The sequence below is a fragment of the Strix uralensis genome, chromosome 22 (genome assembly GCF_047716275.1).
Source record: "Strix uralensis isolate ZFMK-TIS-50842 chromosome 22, bStrUra1, whole genome shotgun sequence".
Classification (NCBI taxonomy): Eukaryota; Metazoa; Chordata; class Aves; order Strigiformes; family Strigidae; genus Strix; species Strix uralensis.
This window is the reverse complement of record NC_133993.1, coordinates 5,221,984-5,238,502: the sequence shown is the minus strand read 5'-3', so window position 1 is coordinate 5,238,502 and position 16,519 is coordinate 5,221,984. Positions and strand designations below refer to the sequence as shown.

Below are 16,519 nucleotides of genomic sequence, written 5' to 3'. Positions count from 1 at the left end.
CCAGGAGGTCCCAAGTGTCAGTGGCCAGGATATCTTCTTTATCTCCAAGTGACAATGCCAGAAGGTGCCCCACTGCCATGTGTCCCATCCTCCCCTTCCTCTCCGAATGATGAAAAGTCTCCACCAAATCCCCCACCAGTCAAGACAATGCCTTTCTTCCTCAGCAACTCGATACAATGTCCACCAACAAAAGAATTATGTGGAGGCAGAGGCTGGGATGCAGAAAGCTTTAATGACCCTGAAGATGGAAATTAGTCCAATTTAGGAGGAGACGGCCAGAGCAGGGAGAGCACCAGCAGCTGCTAAATGTCTGTGCCCATCGGCCATGGTGGAGATCCCACAAGGGATGGATCAACATGGAGGGAGAGGGGCCAGCAGATCCCCCAGCTTGGCTTTGTGGGTCTTACAGGCCAGAAAAACAAAAGACAAGAAAGAGATGGGAGGGAGGAGAAGGCCGAGGAGTTAGACTTTGGCCATGTTTTCAATGAGACCCAGCTGCCCTTCCATGGAAGGATGCTCAGCCTCTCTGAAATCACTGGCCAGGAGCTCTGTCCTCAGTCCAACATGAGCTTCTGAGTTCCTGGGGTCCTTGTCTGGGCTGTCACCAGTGGCTTTAGCAGGGGGGGCACCTTCTGCCACAGTAGCGGCTGGTAATGCAGGAGAGGTCAAAGCCCCCAGAGTTGATGGGCACTCCGTCACAGCTGAGGATGCTGCCAACGGCAGCGGAGGTGGAGGAGCCCACAACGGTGTTCTGTGGGAAGGAGCTGAGGATGGGTCCGGGCAGGGTCACCACCACGGGGGAGGGCTGGATGGCAACGGTGGAGCTCTGGCACTGCCTGACACAGGGCTCATTGCAGCTGTTGGCCAGCGGGGTCGGGCCGCAGGGCCGGCATGGCAGGCACTGGTCGTAGCAGGACATGTCTCTGAAGGTGGAGGTGCACCTGGGAGAGAGGTCAGGGAGGAAGCAGAGCCCAAGGGTGGGTGAGGAGCTGCCTGGTTATCCTGTCACCAAGAATCCAAAGTCAATACTGAGTGGGGAGCTGGAAGCTCTGCCAAAAGCCACATGGTATTCATTCCCCCACAAACAGAAGCCTGGCCCAGGGAGGATGTCTCTGAATTTCTAAACCACAAGCCCCCTCAGCCACATGCCAGCTTCTCTCGCTAAGCACACTTGGTCTCCGCTTCCCTATGTCATGACAAGAAGATCCAAACCCCGGGAGAGGACAGAGCAATTTCAGCTGGGATGTCTCTCAAGTGCAGATCTCCCTTTGGAAGAGGAGGAGAAGGGGCTTCAGACTCACCTGGTTCCCAAGCAGAAGGAGCCAAGAGAAGTGCATGAGAGAGCAGGGACTTGGGCTGCCTTTTATACCTGCCCTTCACTGCCGCAGGACCAGAGGCACCTTTGCAGAGGTAACAATTTTCTGACAAGTTCATCTTGAATGCAAACCATCGCAGCTAATGCTATGGGCTGTGCTTTCATTTCCTGCACTGCTCCTTTTCATTTCCAGGTTTGTGCCATGCCCATTCCCCAGTGAAGGCTTGTTCTGAGCACTGGGATGAAAGGCCCCAGGATTTCTAGGGCAGGAATGCAGCAGTGCTGGCAGAAGACTCAACTGAATTGTTGGATGTTTCCAGAGCAGGCAAGTGATGTCAGTCTGGGTCACTCTGGTGGGGCTGTTTTAAGTGTTATTAGAACGAAATTCCAAACGTCTTTAGATGGATGCCGTTGGATCCCGCACATGAGGTTATACCATGTCCATATGTTTTCCTGCCTCCCTCCTCAGCTCACCTCAGTGGTCACTTGTTGTTGCTTCCCCAGGTGTAGGTGTTGTGCTGCTGGGGTTTGACCCATCCTGCGTAACACTGCCCAGTCCCCCGTGATCCTCAGCAGAGTCCATGGACCGTTGTGTTCCCATGTGTGTTCTTTTCTTGTGTTTCCTTGTAAGCAGCTGTATTTTTGTGAATGCATGTGGGAGCACAAATTTCTGTAAAATTCCATGCTGGTGTGCATGAGCTTGTGTGTATGTGTGACGTTGTGTGTCCTTCATCATGGGGGAATGTGCTGCTCATGGCAGGGACACTCTCCTCTGCTCTGTCCATGAGCACCACAGAGCAGCAGGTTGCCAGGGTCAGAAGGAGCCTGAGTGCAGCTGAACGGTGATGGCACCAGCCTGCTAGAGATGTGTCCAGGGAAGAGGCTCTGAAGTGCAGCCCCTGGATCCTGAGACCTCCTTTTCCTGCCCCTCCAAAGCTCACGCTCCGCTGCTGCCAATGTCAGGCCACTACACCGATGGTTTCACTCCAGCTTGGCTCCTTAGTTTAATTCAGTGCGTGAAGTGTTAAGGCTTGGACAACCAGCCCACGTTAGAGTTGACCTATAGATTAATCCTGTATGTTTTATAACTGGTAACCATTGTCCTTATAAGTGTTATACTAAGTTAGAACAAACCGCCCATTCTGATGTAAAAAGTGGAAGTATTGAAGCCTGAACAACAGGCCCTGAGCCGAAGCTGCTAGCTCAGTATGTAATCATTAGTGAAATATGTATGGAAGATGTAGCTATCTTGAATTTATATTTATCTTTCTTTGTGTGTGGATAAAATAACAGGGTCATGGGGACAGCTGTCTGTCACTGTGGCCTGAAGTGAGTCCTTGTGCCTTATCCAATTAGATAAGCAGGGAATCTCCCTTAGCTTCTCCCTTGAGCCCTGGCCAGGCTCTGGGGGCATCTAATGTGAGATTGAAACCAGATACTTCTGCTTAAAAACAAAGGTGCCAGCTATTCTGGCTTGCTGATTTTTGGGTATATAAGGCTGGACCCGCTCACAGCAACTTTGGATGCCTGACCTACGGGTGGAGGCACCGCGTAGGATTTCACACTTGCCGGGACAGGCTCAACAAATCCTCGCTGTAACCAGGGCTCCCCAGCGACTGCAGATCTGGATGATGGTAAAGTATGCAAGTGGTGATGGATCTTTCTTAATCACTATTCTCTCTCAAGTAGTAATGATTTGATGCATTACCCTGTATTTTCCCATTTGTTTAAATGCACTATTCTGTCTTTTCTTACTGTATGTTTTCTGTATTACTCTGTTACATTATTTAGTTATGCCCAGTAAAATAAACCTACTCTTCTCACTCTGGTGTCTGAGTTTAATTGGTATCCTTAATCAGCAAAAGAGTGTAACAACAGTGGGAGTGCCTCAGCATGGCTGGCAGTGCCCCCTCCCTGCCTCTCCAGGCCAGGACACGGCTGCTCTCCCCAGCTCTAGAGAGTTCAGAAGGACGGGGATTGCTTTCTGGGCAAGGAGAAAGGCTGAGGAATCCTGCTGACCATGTGCTGGCCATCCCTGAGTGCATCTGCTTCCTGTGCAGTGTCAGTGCTGTCTGCAGCAGGACACAGCAAAATGTACGTGCACAGATCTTCGGTCTGGTGCTGCATCAGGCAGGACCTGAGACCTTGGAGCAAACAGATAAGGAATGAAAGGAACAGAGAGCCTGATATCACTGTGCTCTGAGGGGAAGTGACAGACCCTGTGGCTCTCTCAGTTAAAGCCAAAGAAATGGTGTCTGTCTTGGACTTCAGACCACAAGGACCACAAGGCAAGGGGCATTAGGTTCGACACCACATTCCTCAAAGCCTGCTGCTGTCCCACAGGGCTGTCAAGAGGAGACTCTTTTCTAACAAGGGCTGTGTACAGTGGGTAAATGTTCTAAGCCCATCTCCCCTCCTGAATATTTGTCTGCCTGGGTCAGGCCCAGCTTGGACACAGTGCAGCCAAGGCTTCCCCCCTTCCCTTGAGTGACCTCGGGGAGATCAGTGCCAGGGAGCTCTGCTGGGAGAGCTCAGCCAGGGCTGATTCCCCTCTCCGTGGAGCTGCTGCTAAGCTGAGGCTCTCGTGTAGCTGAGGGAAACCTTGCTGGTGTGTCAGGAGGTAACAGGCACTGTGGACAAGGAAAGGGCAGGGGAGGTGTGTACCTACAGTTTAGCAAGACCTTGACAGATTCTCTCACACTTCATTTATGACAAAATTTGTGAGAAATGGTTTCAGTGAGAGAATGATAATGTGGGTGGAATATTGGCTGGACTACCAGGCTCAAAGAGTTGTGATGAGTGGTGCAAAGCCCAGCTAGCAGACACGTACTGTTGGGCTTTCTCAGGGATCAGCAGGAGGATCAATACTCCAAAGATTTCATGAACACCATGAGCAGTGGGAAGGTCAGAAGTTCCTGCAAGTTTGGGGATGACACCCAACCACAGGGAACAGGTGGGACACTGACCTTTGCCACAGAAATTGTTCCCAGCAGGTGCAGGAAATAAGTGTTCAAAGGAAAGAGAGAAGATGGACTGGACTGTGGAGGTGCTCTGTGACATGAGTCGAGGCTTCTGGAAGAGGGAGATTTCTAGTTAAGCAAGAGGCATAAAGAAAGAATGAGAAGTGGAATGGATTTCCCTGGGAGATTCTGCAATCTCCATCCTGGAGCGGCCTGATCTAATGGGAACTGTGCCAGGTGGGGGTTGATCCAGACAACCTCTGCAGGTCCCTGCTCAGCTACATTGTGACTGTGTGATTCCCCCTGTCCCCTGCCCTCCCTGAACCCTGCACGCCCAGGTCACCCTTGGCCTCCCATCCCCTCTGCTAGAGAGCAGCTCGGAGGCATTGTGCTCGGCCTGCAGAGGGGCAGCTGAAGGGAGGCTCTCAGCCTCCTCCGTGCCATGGGCAGGAGGTCAGTGGCTGCTGTTTGCAGGCGCTGAGCTCGGGGACAGCTCTGGGAAGCTGCTGCATGTGCTGGGCCAAGGCCCTGCTGCTGCCCCAGGCTGCAGCTGGCGCTGGGCAGGCTTCTTGTTGCTGGGGAGCCCTTGCTGGAGGAGGGAGAGAGTGGGATTGCCGGGAGCGCAAGTGGTGGCGGTGCAGAGCCGCTGAGCACTCTGAGCCCGGGCGAGCCCCCGAGCGGCGCCGGCGCAGGGCTCAGCCCCGGGGCGGAGCTGGCGGCGGCCGAGAGGAGCGGAGGCGGCGGAGAGGAGGCGCCGCGGCCGGAGCAGAGAGCCGGGGCTGGCGGGGGGCAGCGAGGCGCGGGCGGCGGAGCGGCGGGATGCGGCGGGGCCGGGGCGCAGGGCTGGCGGGGCTGGCCGCGGTGCTCCTGGGTGCGCGGGGCTGGCGGCGGGGGCTGGGACACGGGCTGCGGGTACCGGCGCTGGGACTTCTTCTACCTTATTCCCTTCTCTGTTCTCCCTTGTGTCCCAAACGAGGTCGATTCCTCCCAGCTTTCCTCTCTATTCTCTTACTGCACTTCTGCTCCATCCATCCATCCATCCATCCATCCATCCATCCATCCATCCACCTCTCCCTCTCTCACAGCCAATCTCTTTTCCTCAGTCCCTTCTCCTCTTCCTCACTCGGACTGTCCTTCCAAACATCCCTCATACATTCCTGTCCCCAAACAACCACTCTCAACGAAACTGTCAATCCATCCTGTGTTCTCAGATCACACCCCCATCATCTGTGAAGTGTCCCCTTCTCCCCTCTCCCGCTGCACGACATGTTCAGCTGAAGCAAAGGGATTCTTCTTTTCTCCTCGGCAGTGGCTGCGGGCAGAGCCCAGGCGTAGCAGGAGCCGTCGGCAGAGACCAACGAGGGCACCGGCGTCACCATCAACTGCTCCCACCCCAACGCAAAGATCACCGACTACATCCAGTGGTACCGTCAGCTCCCGGGCCGAGCCCCCGCACTCCTCGTGAGCGCTTTTCAGGGCTTCAAAGAGCTGCAGGCCCCGCCGGGGCGGCTGTCGGTGGCGGCAGACCGCCGGTCCAGCACCCTGTGGCTCGCCCGGCCCCGGCGCGGGGACGCGGCGGTGTATTACTGCGCGCTGGGAGACACAGGGAGAGGAGCCGGGGCTGCGGCCGGGCACGAACCGCCGCGGGCGGGGCCGGGCGGGGCCGGCGGGGGCGGGGGGACAGCCCCGGGCGGGCCCGCCAGGGGGCGCTGCCGCTCCGCCCGCCGGGGCCGCCTCGCCCCGCCCGGCCCCGCCCGGCCCCGCCGGGCCCCGGGCCGCTTCCCCCGCCCGCCCGGCCCCGCCACCAACACCGGCACCACCAGGCCCCCCCAGCAGTCAAGGCCTGGCCTCAGCACCTCTTCTCATTGACGGCCGCTGCGGGTCTGTGCTCCCGAGGCCACCAAAGAGCCGCGCTTGGGCAGCGCTGCCCAGGGACAGGCAGACGGGCTGGGCAAGGCAGGCAGGGCAGGGCGGGCTTTCCCCCAGGCTCTCTTGCTGCCTCCCGACGGGCTCAGACTCTGCTGCCTAACGGGGCATCCTCGGGCCTGTCTGTAACGGCCGGCCAGCTCTGCCTCAGAAATGCCTCGCCCAGGGGACAGAGTCCCAGAGCTTTTGCCCTTCCCGGGCACATGCACCAAGGGCTCCCCCAAGGCTGTTAGTACCGCCAACAGCCTCCCTGCACGTTCGACGGAGCCAATTAGCAACGGGGCAATTAAGAAACCAACGCACCCAGGAAGTACCCGGTGCAGCAGAGCTCCTCCTGCCCACGGGCAGCCGGGCAGCCCTCGGCTCACACGGAACATACAGGGCCCCTCCTCGGGCTCTGGGCTTTCCCCCCGAGGACAGCCAAGGGATCCCCGAGCAGGTGCTTTCCTCTGCCCCGGCCCCACGGGCACTCCAGGGCTGAGTTGCTAATGCAAAACTTTCCTTGAGAAAGAACAGCCGGAAATGGTTCCACATGTCGTTACTTTGTAAATCTCTGATACAGAATGAAAAACTCCAGCTACAGGCTGTCACGGATCTTTGAAAATGTTTCTGCTCATGTTACAGATTCATCCCACGGAGTGAGGAGTTCAAGCTCCACAGCGAGAGGAGAAGTGGATGTCGAGGGCACAGGCACCTTCATCACTCCCCTCAGTGGCTCAGTGTTGACACCACGAGCCTGTTTGACAGGATTCAGGTCTTTCTGATTTGAGGTGCAGGAGACACAGGAAAAGCCTGGTCTGGGCACCTGAGTTGGGTTAAACTTTGCTGGGTGCCAGGTGCCCCACCAAGCTGCTCTATCACTGCCCCTCCTCAACTGGGCAGGGGAGACAAAATATTACCAAAGCCTCATGAGTTGAGATAAGGAAGGAAAGATCACTCAGCAATTACAGGCACAGGCAAAAACCACTCACTTTGGGGAAATCAGTTTGATTTATTGCCAATCAAATCAGAGTAGGATGGTGAGAAATGAAAAACAAGTCTAAAACAGCTTCCCCCTTCCCCCCTTCTCAGGCTCAGCTTCACTCCTGAATTCTGTGCCTCATCCCCCTAAGCAGCACAGGGGGATGGGGAATGGGGGTTGTGGCCAGTTCATCACACATGTCTCTGCTGCTCCTTCCTCCTCACACTCTTCCTCTGCTCCAATGTGGGGTCCCTCCCATGGCAGACAGTCCTCCATGAACTTCTCCAACGTGGGTCCTTCCCATGGGCTGCAGTTCTCCACTGGGAAGAGCCTGTGGGCTCCAGCCGTTCGCCTGGGAACCCTGTGTGGCTCAAGTAGCCAACACAGCTCTTCAAAGTCCATGGTCAGAGGGTTCCAAGGCACAGAGTGAAGGATCAGCCATGGTGCCTGTCCCAGTTGGACTTTGTAACTGTGTTTGCAGGGAACTACTGGCAGGGGGACAAACAAGGCAGAGTCACAGGCATGGCCAGGCCAGCACATGGATCAGCCCCATGGTCACATGGGATCAGCCCCTCTTGTCCCTGTTTCGAGGTCTCCTCCCATGCCTGCTCCAGGACAAACTGCCTTGATCTGTGTCTCTGCTGCTTCCCCTAAACAACCCATGAACAATCCCTTGCACAATCCCCAAATGCTTTTCAATCCCCCTGTAGGTAGAAACACCCCTGAGTTTATAAGATGATCCTCTTTTCTCACTCTCCTCAGAGGTGTCACCTCCAGACAAGAATTCAACTGTGATACCTGAGGGGATGTGGACAAGATGTCTGTGGAGCAGAGGGTTGTGCTGGATGTCCTCCTGCCCAAGAGAGGTCATGTCTCTGACTCTGGCTGGGATGTTTACAGCACTGCTGTTCCCAGAGACATTTCCCTTGAAGGGCCTCATCTGTGGTGTGGGGAGAAGGGAAAGAGAACTCCTGTAGGGACAGGGACTCCTGCTTCCAGCTGCCTTTTGCTGTTCCAGGTTCTACCTCCCTTCAGACTCTACCGAGGGACAAGGAGCACAACAGGGGCTGCAAAGGGGCCTGTCTCCAACCCCGAGAGAGGTGGGTGCAGGCCCCTGTCTCTGGCTGGACACGGGATGGCAGGAGAAGTTCACTATGGACACTCCTCCCATGCTGGGGGCTGGTTGGGCTGGTTGTGATCTCCAGGAGCAGCAAGAAGCAGGCAAACAGCCTGCAGCTTCCTATTGCCTGACAGCAGGCTGCTTGATCCCATCCTTCAGGTTCCTGCCTGAACTTCCAGGTGCCCCAGACCCCATTGGCAATATTACTGGAGCTGAGCGGCAGCACTTCTACAGCAGGGTATGTGTGTCTGAGGGGATGCTCAAGCACCTCCCAACTTGGAGGACTGAGAAAAGCCCATTTGTGGCCTGACTGCCCAAAGAGGAGCCTCCCAGTGCTGAACACCCTCCCCTTGGCCCTTGCAAATCTGGAACACAGTAAGAGTCACAATTTGATGTCTTCCTTTGGGCTGAGCACTTTAACAACTTTAATTTATCTCCCTACAGAGCCTCCCCGGGCAGAGGTGTGGAGTCCCAAGCACATCTGTCTGCAGCAGCAGGGAGAGTGTTGCTCCACCCTTGACACTAAGATTTGGTGGATGGTTTGAGCTGGCAGAAGGAGGAGAAGTGGTGAACTCTCAAGTTTCGTCTCCCTCTTTGTGTGAGTACTATAGACATGCTGTGCATGGGAGTGTGTGACATGGTCCTGGTTTTCCTGGTAGCACTGGTGGCACTGGCATCTTTTAGTGAGACACAACATTCAGGCTGGGGAGGAGCAGGGCAAGAGGTTGTCCTGCCAGTGGTGGGAGGGGAAATTCAAGTTGTGACTCTGCAGGAAACTGGGACTGATTCTGTAGGTAGAGCAGGGACTGCAGGTGGGACTGGAACATTGTCAGGGAGATGTCAGCTGTGATGGGAATGGAGGGAGGTAGAAGACTCTGCACATCCCTGTGAGTGTTCACAACCACCTTTCTAGGGGTTGTTTTTGCACAGGTGTTTCAAGAAAGACAGAACTGCTAGGGTAGAGTCCAACACTAGAAATGGAAACTTCTCTCCCAGGCATATTTGACAAAATGCTTTCAGCCTGTGTAGGAATGGCCAAAATCATCAGGAGAAGGCTGGGTCAATGCAAGGAGTGTTGAAATTCCTTTCTGGCTTTACAGGTCATGTGCAGAAGGACTCTGTGCTCCAATCCCCTCCAGAAAGGGCCATCCAGGCAGGACACAACACAACACTCTACCTTGATTTCTCCACCACCTATTCCAACCCCGACATCTACTGGAATCAGCAGCTCCCAAACCAGTCCCCTCTAATGCTGCTGGGGTTGAGCAAGTACAAAGCTCACGTGGATTCAGGGAGGTTCTCCTCTGTACTGTCTGCAGAGGACTCCCAGGTGCTTCTGTGTGGGGGGGATGTCGAGCTCCAGGACAGCGCTCTCTGCCTCTGTGTGCCGATTCCACATCTGTGCCCTCAGTGTGCAGCACTGCGCAGGAAGGGGAGGGTGTGTGCTGGGGAGTGACTCCCTCCCCACCACTGCTTGGGTGTAGCTCTGAGCTCAACCTGCCCAGGAACTGCACGCTGGTGCTGGGGTGAGGCTGGGTCTCTGCCTGCCCAGCCTGTGCAGCAGGGAGAAAATCTGGGCATATTGCAATGAATCACAGAACTGGATGGGTTGGAAGGCACCTTCTGAGATCATGCAGCCCCTGTTCAAGCTGGGTCAGATAGAGCAGGTTGCCCAGGACCATGTTAGTTTGGGTTTTTAAACCGGTGTCCACTACCTCTGCTCCTGTCAGTGGGCACTGCTGAGAAGAGTCTCTTCTTCATTCCCTCCCATCAGGTATTTACAGACACTGCCAAGATCCCCCTCGAGCCTTCTCTTCCCCAGGCTGAACACTGCCAGCCCGCTCAGCCTGTCCTCATAGGAAAGCTGCTCCAGTCCCTGCACCAATTTGCTGGGCTCATTCAGCTATCTTTCTAGTACTGGGGAGCCCAGGACTGGACCCAGCACTCTAGAGGTGGCCTCACCAGCGTTGAGGACAGAGGAAGGATCAGGACACTTGACCTGCTGGTGATGTTCTTCCTACTGCAGCCCAGGCTGCTGTTGGCCTTCCTTGCCACGAGGGTCCATTGCCACAGCAGAGTCGGGAACACCCCTAAGCTGCTGAAGCTGACTGGGATAGAGCTGTGAGTATTCAGAAGTATCGCAGCTGCTTGTCCAGCTCTTACTCTTCCTCAGCATCCACCAATGAACATTATAGGAGGAGGGGGCTCTTGGTAGGAGACATAAGTGCTCCTGTGGTTTTACCTCCTGGAAATAAAAGCCAAAGGAGGGAAAATGTCCTCCTAGCCCTGCACCTGGGGATCAGGGAAAGCCTCAACATGTGACAAAGACCCATCAGCCAGACACTGGACAAGATGCTCTGTTCAACCCCTTGAGCTGCCCCCCTGCTTTCAGGTCTCTTTCAGCACTAAGGACACCCAGAATCACCATGAGGTTCCCCCCCAGAGCCTTGACTCAAGAGATCCTATTGTTTCAGCGGACAGGACCCTTTCAGTGTGCCTTGAGGAACTCACTCACCTGAGGAACTTCACCAGAGGTCACTGCAAAGGCCTGTGGAAGGTGAGAGTGGCCAGTTCACTAAGGCTGTCTGATCAAGTGCCCTTTCCTTTCAAAGGGAAGAACAAGTCAAAGGGAAAGTGATAATCAAGGCACACAATGACATCAGTCTCTCAGGAAGTGATCAGTGTCCCAGGGAACTGCAGGTGAAGCTTTGAAGTGTTTGAGGCTGAGCTTTGTAAGTGACTAGAAGTGACAAGAGGAACCTGAGGATTTGGGATGTTTGAGGGAGTCCTGCAGGAGTAGGCAAGAGTTCTGAAGGAATGCTTAGGGGAAGTGTCAAAGGTGGTGGGGAAGAGGGGACTGGGGAAGAGCAAGGGGAGGCAATAGAGAGGAGGAAGGAAACTGGAACCAGCAGCACAGAAGCACATGTTGGGATGATCCCTGTGCCTGATCACTACTGTACCTCTTGTCTTATGAAATCCTTTTTCAACCATCCTACTGAGTAACTTCACTCCCTTTCCAAATGTGAGGGTTGCAAGGTCTGAGTGCAAATAAGTGGAGAGAGTGATGTGAAAGAGAGAGTTAGGTGCCAGTATTTGAAGAGCCAACCTATGCCCGTAGAGATTGTATGCCTGGGTGTCAGCAGTTGAATCACCAGGGTGTGTGCTGTAAAATCTAAGTGCCAGCAACTGGAGAAGGGTCACAGGTCATAGAGCCTATGACCCTCTGTGCCAGCAGCTGGAGGGACTGGAGTGTAAGCAAGGTCTGGGTGCCAGCAACTGGAGAAGGAAGAAGGTGGCAGAGGGGTCATACATCTTGCTGTCAGCAACTGCAGGGACCACATTGCATGTGTATGTGTGGCAGGTCTGAGAACCAGTGACTGGAGGGACCTCAGTGTGTTTCTCATTTTTCTTTTTGACATGAAACCGATGTGCATGGGTGCGTATATGGAATTTCACAGAATCACAGAATCATCTAGTTTGGAAAGGACCTTGAAGATCATCTAGTCCAACCGTTAACCTAGCACTAACAGTTTCCAACTACACCAGATCCCTCAGTGCTATGTCGACCCGACTCTTAAACACCTCCAGGGATGGGGACTCCACCACCTCCCTGGGCAGCCCATTCCAACGCCCAACAACCTGTTCTGAAAAGAAATACTTCCTAATATCTAGTGTAAACCTTCTCTGGCACAACTTGAGGCCATTACCTCTTATCTTATCCCTCATTACTTGGTTAAAGAGATTCATCCCCAGTTCTCTGCAAACTCCTTTCAGGTAGTTGTAGAGGGCAATGAGTTCTCCCCTCAGCCTTCTATTCTCCAAACTAAACAACCCCAGTACCCTTAGCCGCTCCTCATATTGCACTCCCATTTGCAGCATATTTCAGTGAGTGGGCAGAAAAGCTGTATCTAAAGTCTGAGACAGAGGTGGGTAAGGGAGCCCAGGGCCCACTCATGGCTGCTAGACAGGCTGATATTACCAAGCCATGGTAATGTTTGAGGGATCCAAGAGTGTGGGGATGATGGTGAGAGGAGTGGGAGATTTCACACATCTTTTTACTAGTGAACATCAGACTGGCCTAGCCAGAGAGAAGGAGGAGCCCCAGGTGCTGGGTGAGAGGGCCCAGGCTCCAGGCAGGGCTATTAGATAGGTTGAGGGCCCGTGCTGGTATTTGGGGTGTGGTGGTTAGGTCCTGTCGGGGTCTGAGACCACGTGGCCGCTGCCCGTCCCCCACAAAGGGAGTGAAATACAAAGCCCTGGGGCTGAGATAAGGAGAGGTTTAATACAACAGTGCAACAGCAACAAAATAAACAACAACAATAGCAATAACAATAGCAGTAATAACAATGAACAGAGCAAGATATCTACCGATACAGCAGTGAGAACAGAGAGATGGCATAACACACGCGTTAACCGACTCTCCCGCGCTCCCGCGCTTGGGCGCCAGGAGGTGATGTCAGCATGGTATATGAATAACCTTGCTAGAGCTTCCCCCCCACTACTGGGGAAACTTAACCCTATCCTAGCTGAACCAGGACATAGGGGATGCACAAACGTGACTTGTGAGTGACAACAGCGGGTGAAGCGTGTGCGATTTCACTGAGAACTCTATGTCACAACCATACTGGAGACAGTCAAGCCACAGGCTACTTAGATGATGTAGAGCCTGAAGCATGTCTCGTATGGAGATCCCAGCTGAGAGAGCTGGGACTCTTCAGCACAGAGAAGAGAAGTGTCAGAGGAGCTCTCATCACTGTGTACAAATATCGGAAGGGAGGGTGTGAAGAAGGCAGAGCCAGTCTCTTCTGCATGGTGCCCTGTGACAGGACAAGGGGCATTGGGCACAAAGTGAAATGCAGGAGGCTCTCTCTGAACACCAGGGAACAATGTTTGACTGTGAGGATGAGGGAGCACTGTCACAGGATGCCCAGAGAAGTTGTGGAGTCTCCATCCTTGGAGGCATTCAAAGGCCATCTGGACATGGTCCTGACAACACAGCTCTAGGTCACTCTTCCAGAGCATGGGGTTGGAGCAGCTGACCTGCAGACATCCCTTCCAAATTTAAGAATTCTGTGATTCCATAATGTGAAACATGAGGAGAGGCTGAGAGAAATGACCCGCTTCAGCCTTCAAATGAGACGCTAAAGGGAGAGGTTTATAATCTTCTAACACTTGACTGGAGGATTGTGGAGGTTTGAACTCAGCCGGCAGCCAGACACCGTGTGGCCAGCTGTTCACCTCCCCCTCTCCCCTCTGGTAAGATAGGGGAGGGACAAAAGAAGAGAATTCGTGGGTTGAATAAAAAGAAAGAATTTACTAAATATAACAAGAGAACAACAGTAACGATAGTGAGTTCAAAAAGAAAACGGGTAAAATGCAGCAGTGGCTTACCGAGCGTGACGACCGACCCCCCGCAGCAACAATACTGCAGAGAGAGAGAGAGAGACAGAGAGCGCGAGTGCCCGCCCTGATGGTATGAAATACTCCAATGAAAATTAACTCCATCCTGGTCGAAACCAGGACAAGGATGAGGAGAGGAGCCAAACCTGGATGAAGATTGGAGGAAGCCAGAGGGAGCAAAACTCTTCTTGAGCATAGTGACGGAAAGAAAGGCAATGGACACAGTCTGGAACAGGGGAAATTTATAGTGGAAATTAGGAATGTGTTTTGGTTTTACCCATGTGGTTGGAGCATGGGTGTAGATGGATCCCAGTAAGAATGGCACTGCAGCTCCTTAAGGTGTTGGTTAAAATACCATTAACTGAGATAAGACAAGAAGGAAAAGGGGATGGCACAGGTAATGTTATGTCCCTTCAGATTCTGGCAATTCTCAATTATGGATCATGAAAAGGACCTTGAGTTGGGGTTTGTCACATGCTGCAAATCCTGCCCATTCTGAGATTCACTGACATTGTCGTCTCTGGAGTTGTCATGGGATTTTCTTAGACATAGGCAAGTCTATTCATCATTTCTACTGCTGAGCAAAATAACGTTATTATGAAAACACGGTGTTTCATTCACTCCTGGGTAAAGACAAGGACATGTTTGTGGCATCATTGCCAAGTGCCAAGTGATATATAGAGCACAGCACAGCACGCGTCCGTGCCTGCTCAGGTCAGCTGTCATGCAGATCCCTAACTCCTCCAGGAACAATCATCTTCTGGTTACGGTGGGCCACTACAGGCAGGCAGGGAGTTACACTGGTTCCTGAGGTACTTTAGTTTGGATAGAGGAGAAAGCTGATACTGCCTGGAGTATTCAAAGGGGAAAGCTGGGATCTGCAGGGCTTGGAGTGTCATTCTTCAGGTGTCAGAGAGCTGCATCCTAGAGGTGTGCTGAGGGAGGTGTAGGGGCAGACACTACGATGGAGCCAGGTGCAGAAAGTCAGACAAAGAGAGTATTAGGGATGTTGAGGGAGGAGACACAAGCATCAAGAATGGAGAGACTCCCAATGAGGATGGTTGCAGGTTGAGGACTATGGCTGTGTTTCTCCTCTCAGTAGAAATACAGAAATCCTCATCTTCCTGAACATGTCTTATGTCTGCTACGAAGCCTAGGGAGGCAGATCCACCTCCGGAGCTTGTTGTAGGGTTGTTACTGTAAAAGCCAGCAGAGGAACTCTCTAAGACTCCTTTTGGAGTTTTAGAAATCAGGCATTCTTTGTTGCAGCACTGGGCACACACGCAAATATCTTCATATTGTGTGCCCACGAGTGTGCCTAAGATCTATAAGCGGCAGCTAATATACAGTGTGATCATTCATAGTCACATTTTTTCTGAGAAGTGAGTTACATATGCATTAGATTTCCTGCGACTAATTATAATATCTGCATCCCAATTTTCTTGCTGGGTGGTGGTCTCGAGGGGTCCCTGGTGGTCGTTGGTAGTCTTCCTCGCCATGTCTGCTGGTTGACCTCAGTGCTCACACATGCTCACAAAGGCCTGTTTAGGAGGTGCTGTGCAGCTGTTTTGTGTCTTGAGCTGGTTTGTTTTAATTTGCCCTGTCCGTGTTCCTGTTATCTTTAAGAATAGGCCCTGACTGTCTTATTTATTAATGTCTTCTCTTCAAACCCCTTTCTTCTTCACGACAGCACCAACCTTCAGCTGTATCTGCACACTCCAGAAGTTACATTGACATTGACCTACTTTATTCTCAGAAAAAAGAATGTTCAGCAAGATGAAAAACAAGAAGAAAAAATCTGTTAGCAAGCTGTTTTGGCTCACAGAGTAAGCTTCAGCCTGCTCTTCCACCTGGGAAAGACTGTGTTGGCCTTAGAACCCACCACTTCTCTAGAAACCTCCTTTTACAGCCTGAGGAGGTTCAGCACTTCCGTAAGAATATTCCTGTTATTACCATTATTGTTACCTGGATCATTATTCGCCTCATTGTGGAGGTTTTCTGTTGGAAAGCCCATATAAGACTTAAGGAAAATGACCAGGATGTTATCTTTGTTGTGACTGGTCCATGGGACCACTCTGGAGTTGATCTGGAAAGCGGGTGGCAGTAGTGGTCTCCACCTGCCCCTCCCCCCATCCCTTCGTGTGCCCTTTCAGCTCTGGGGTGAAGGGCTGCCCCATCCCCACCCCTCACAGTGCAGCGCTCCAGTGGGTAGCCCCTGGGCTCCCTGTGTGATTGGCAGCAGGGGGTGACCCACTGATCCCTCATCCTGTTTCCTCCTGACACCTCAGCCCTTTTCCCTGTGGATTAAGTTGTCCTTGCATCTGGGTTTGTGGCATCCAGCAGCCTTGCTGGAGACAGGTTCCTCTCTTAGACTGTGGTTTACACCACCGGAGCAGGACACAGGCAGAGCCCCCTGGGTTGCTGCACAGCAGGGCTCATCTGCTATTTCTGGGGCTTGGGCGAGAGGTGTTGCAGAGCAAAGAAATGGGAGACGTGAGAGAAACAGAAGAGACGTCTCTTCCCAGAAGAAATAGCAGTGTCCCCAGAGAGCTGAGGACCTCAGGGGAAGATGTGAAACCCCTGACCTCCCAGATGGCCCAGCAGTGGCTGTGCAGAAGAGCAGGTGATTCTAGCTGGGGAGGTGAGGACTCCACCGTCAGCTGACCGGGAACAGCCTCTTCCCACAACTGGGACCCCCAGAGCCCCCAGGGCCCCTCACTGTGGAGATGCTGAGAATGCCCTTGGCTGAGGGACCCACAGAGGAGGGAGAAACCCAGAAGGAGCATTTCAGGCATAGGAAGAACAGATTGTTTCCCTCCCCTGCTTCTTCCTTTGTT

The 16,519-nt window shown here is 53.3% G+C and overlaps 1 protein-coding gene and 1 pseudogene across 1 annotated transcript; one reads left to right on the top strand and one right to left on the bottom strand.

The window, feature by feature from the left end:
* Positions 1 to 613: 613 nt before the first annotated feature.
* LOC141953392 (feather keratin Cos1-2) lies at positions 614 to 919 on the bottom strand. Its single transcript, XM_074891928.1, has one exon. It carries the CDS (start codon positions 917 to 919, stop codon positions 614 to 616), a length of 306 nt encoding a protein of 101 aa, XP_074748029.1.
* Positions 920 to 5,094: 4,175 nt separating this feature from the next.
* Positions 5,095 to 7,964, top strand: LOC141953271 (T cell receptor alpha variable 26-2-like; annotated as a pseudogene).
* Positions 7,965 to 16,519: the final 8,555 nt, after the last annotated feature.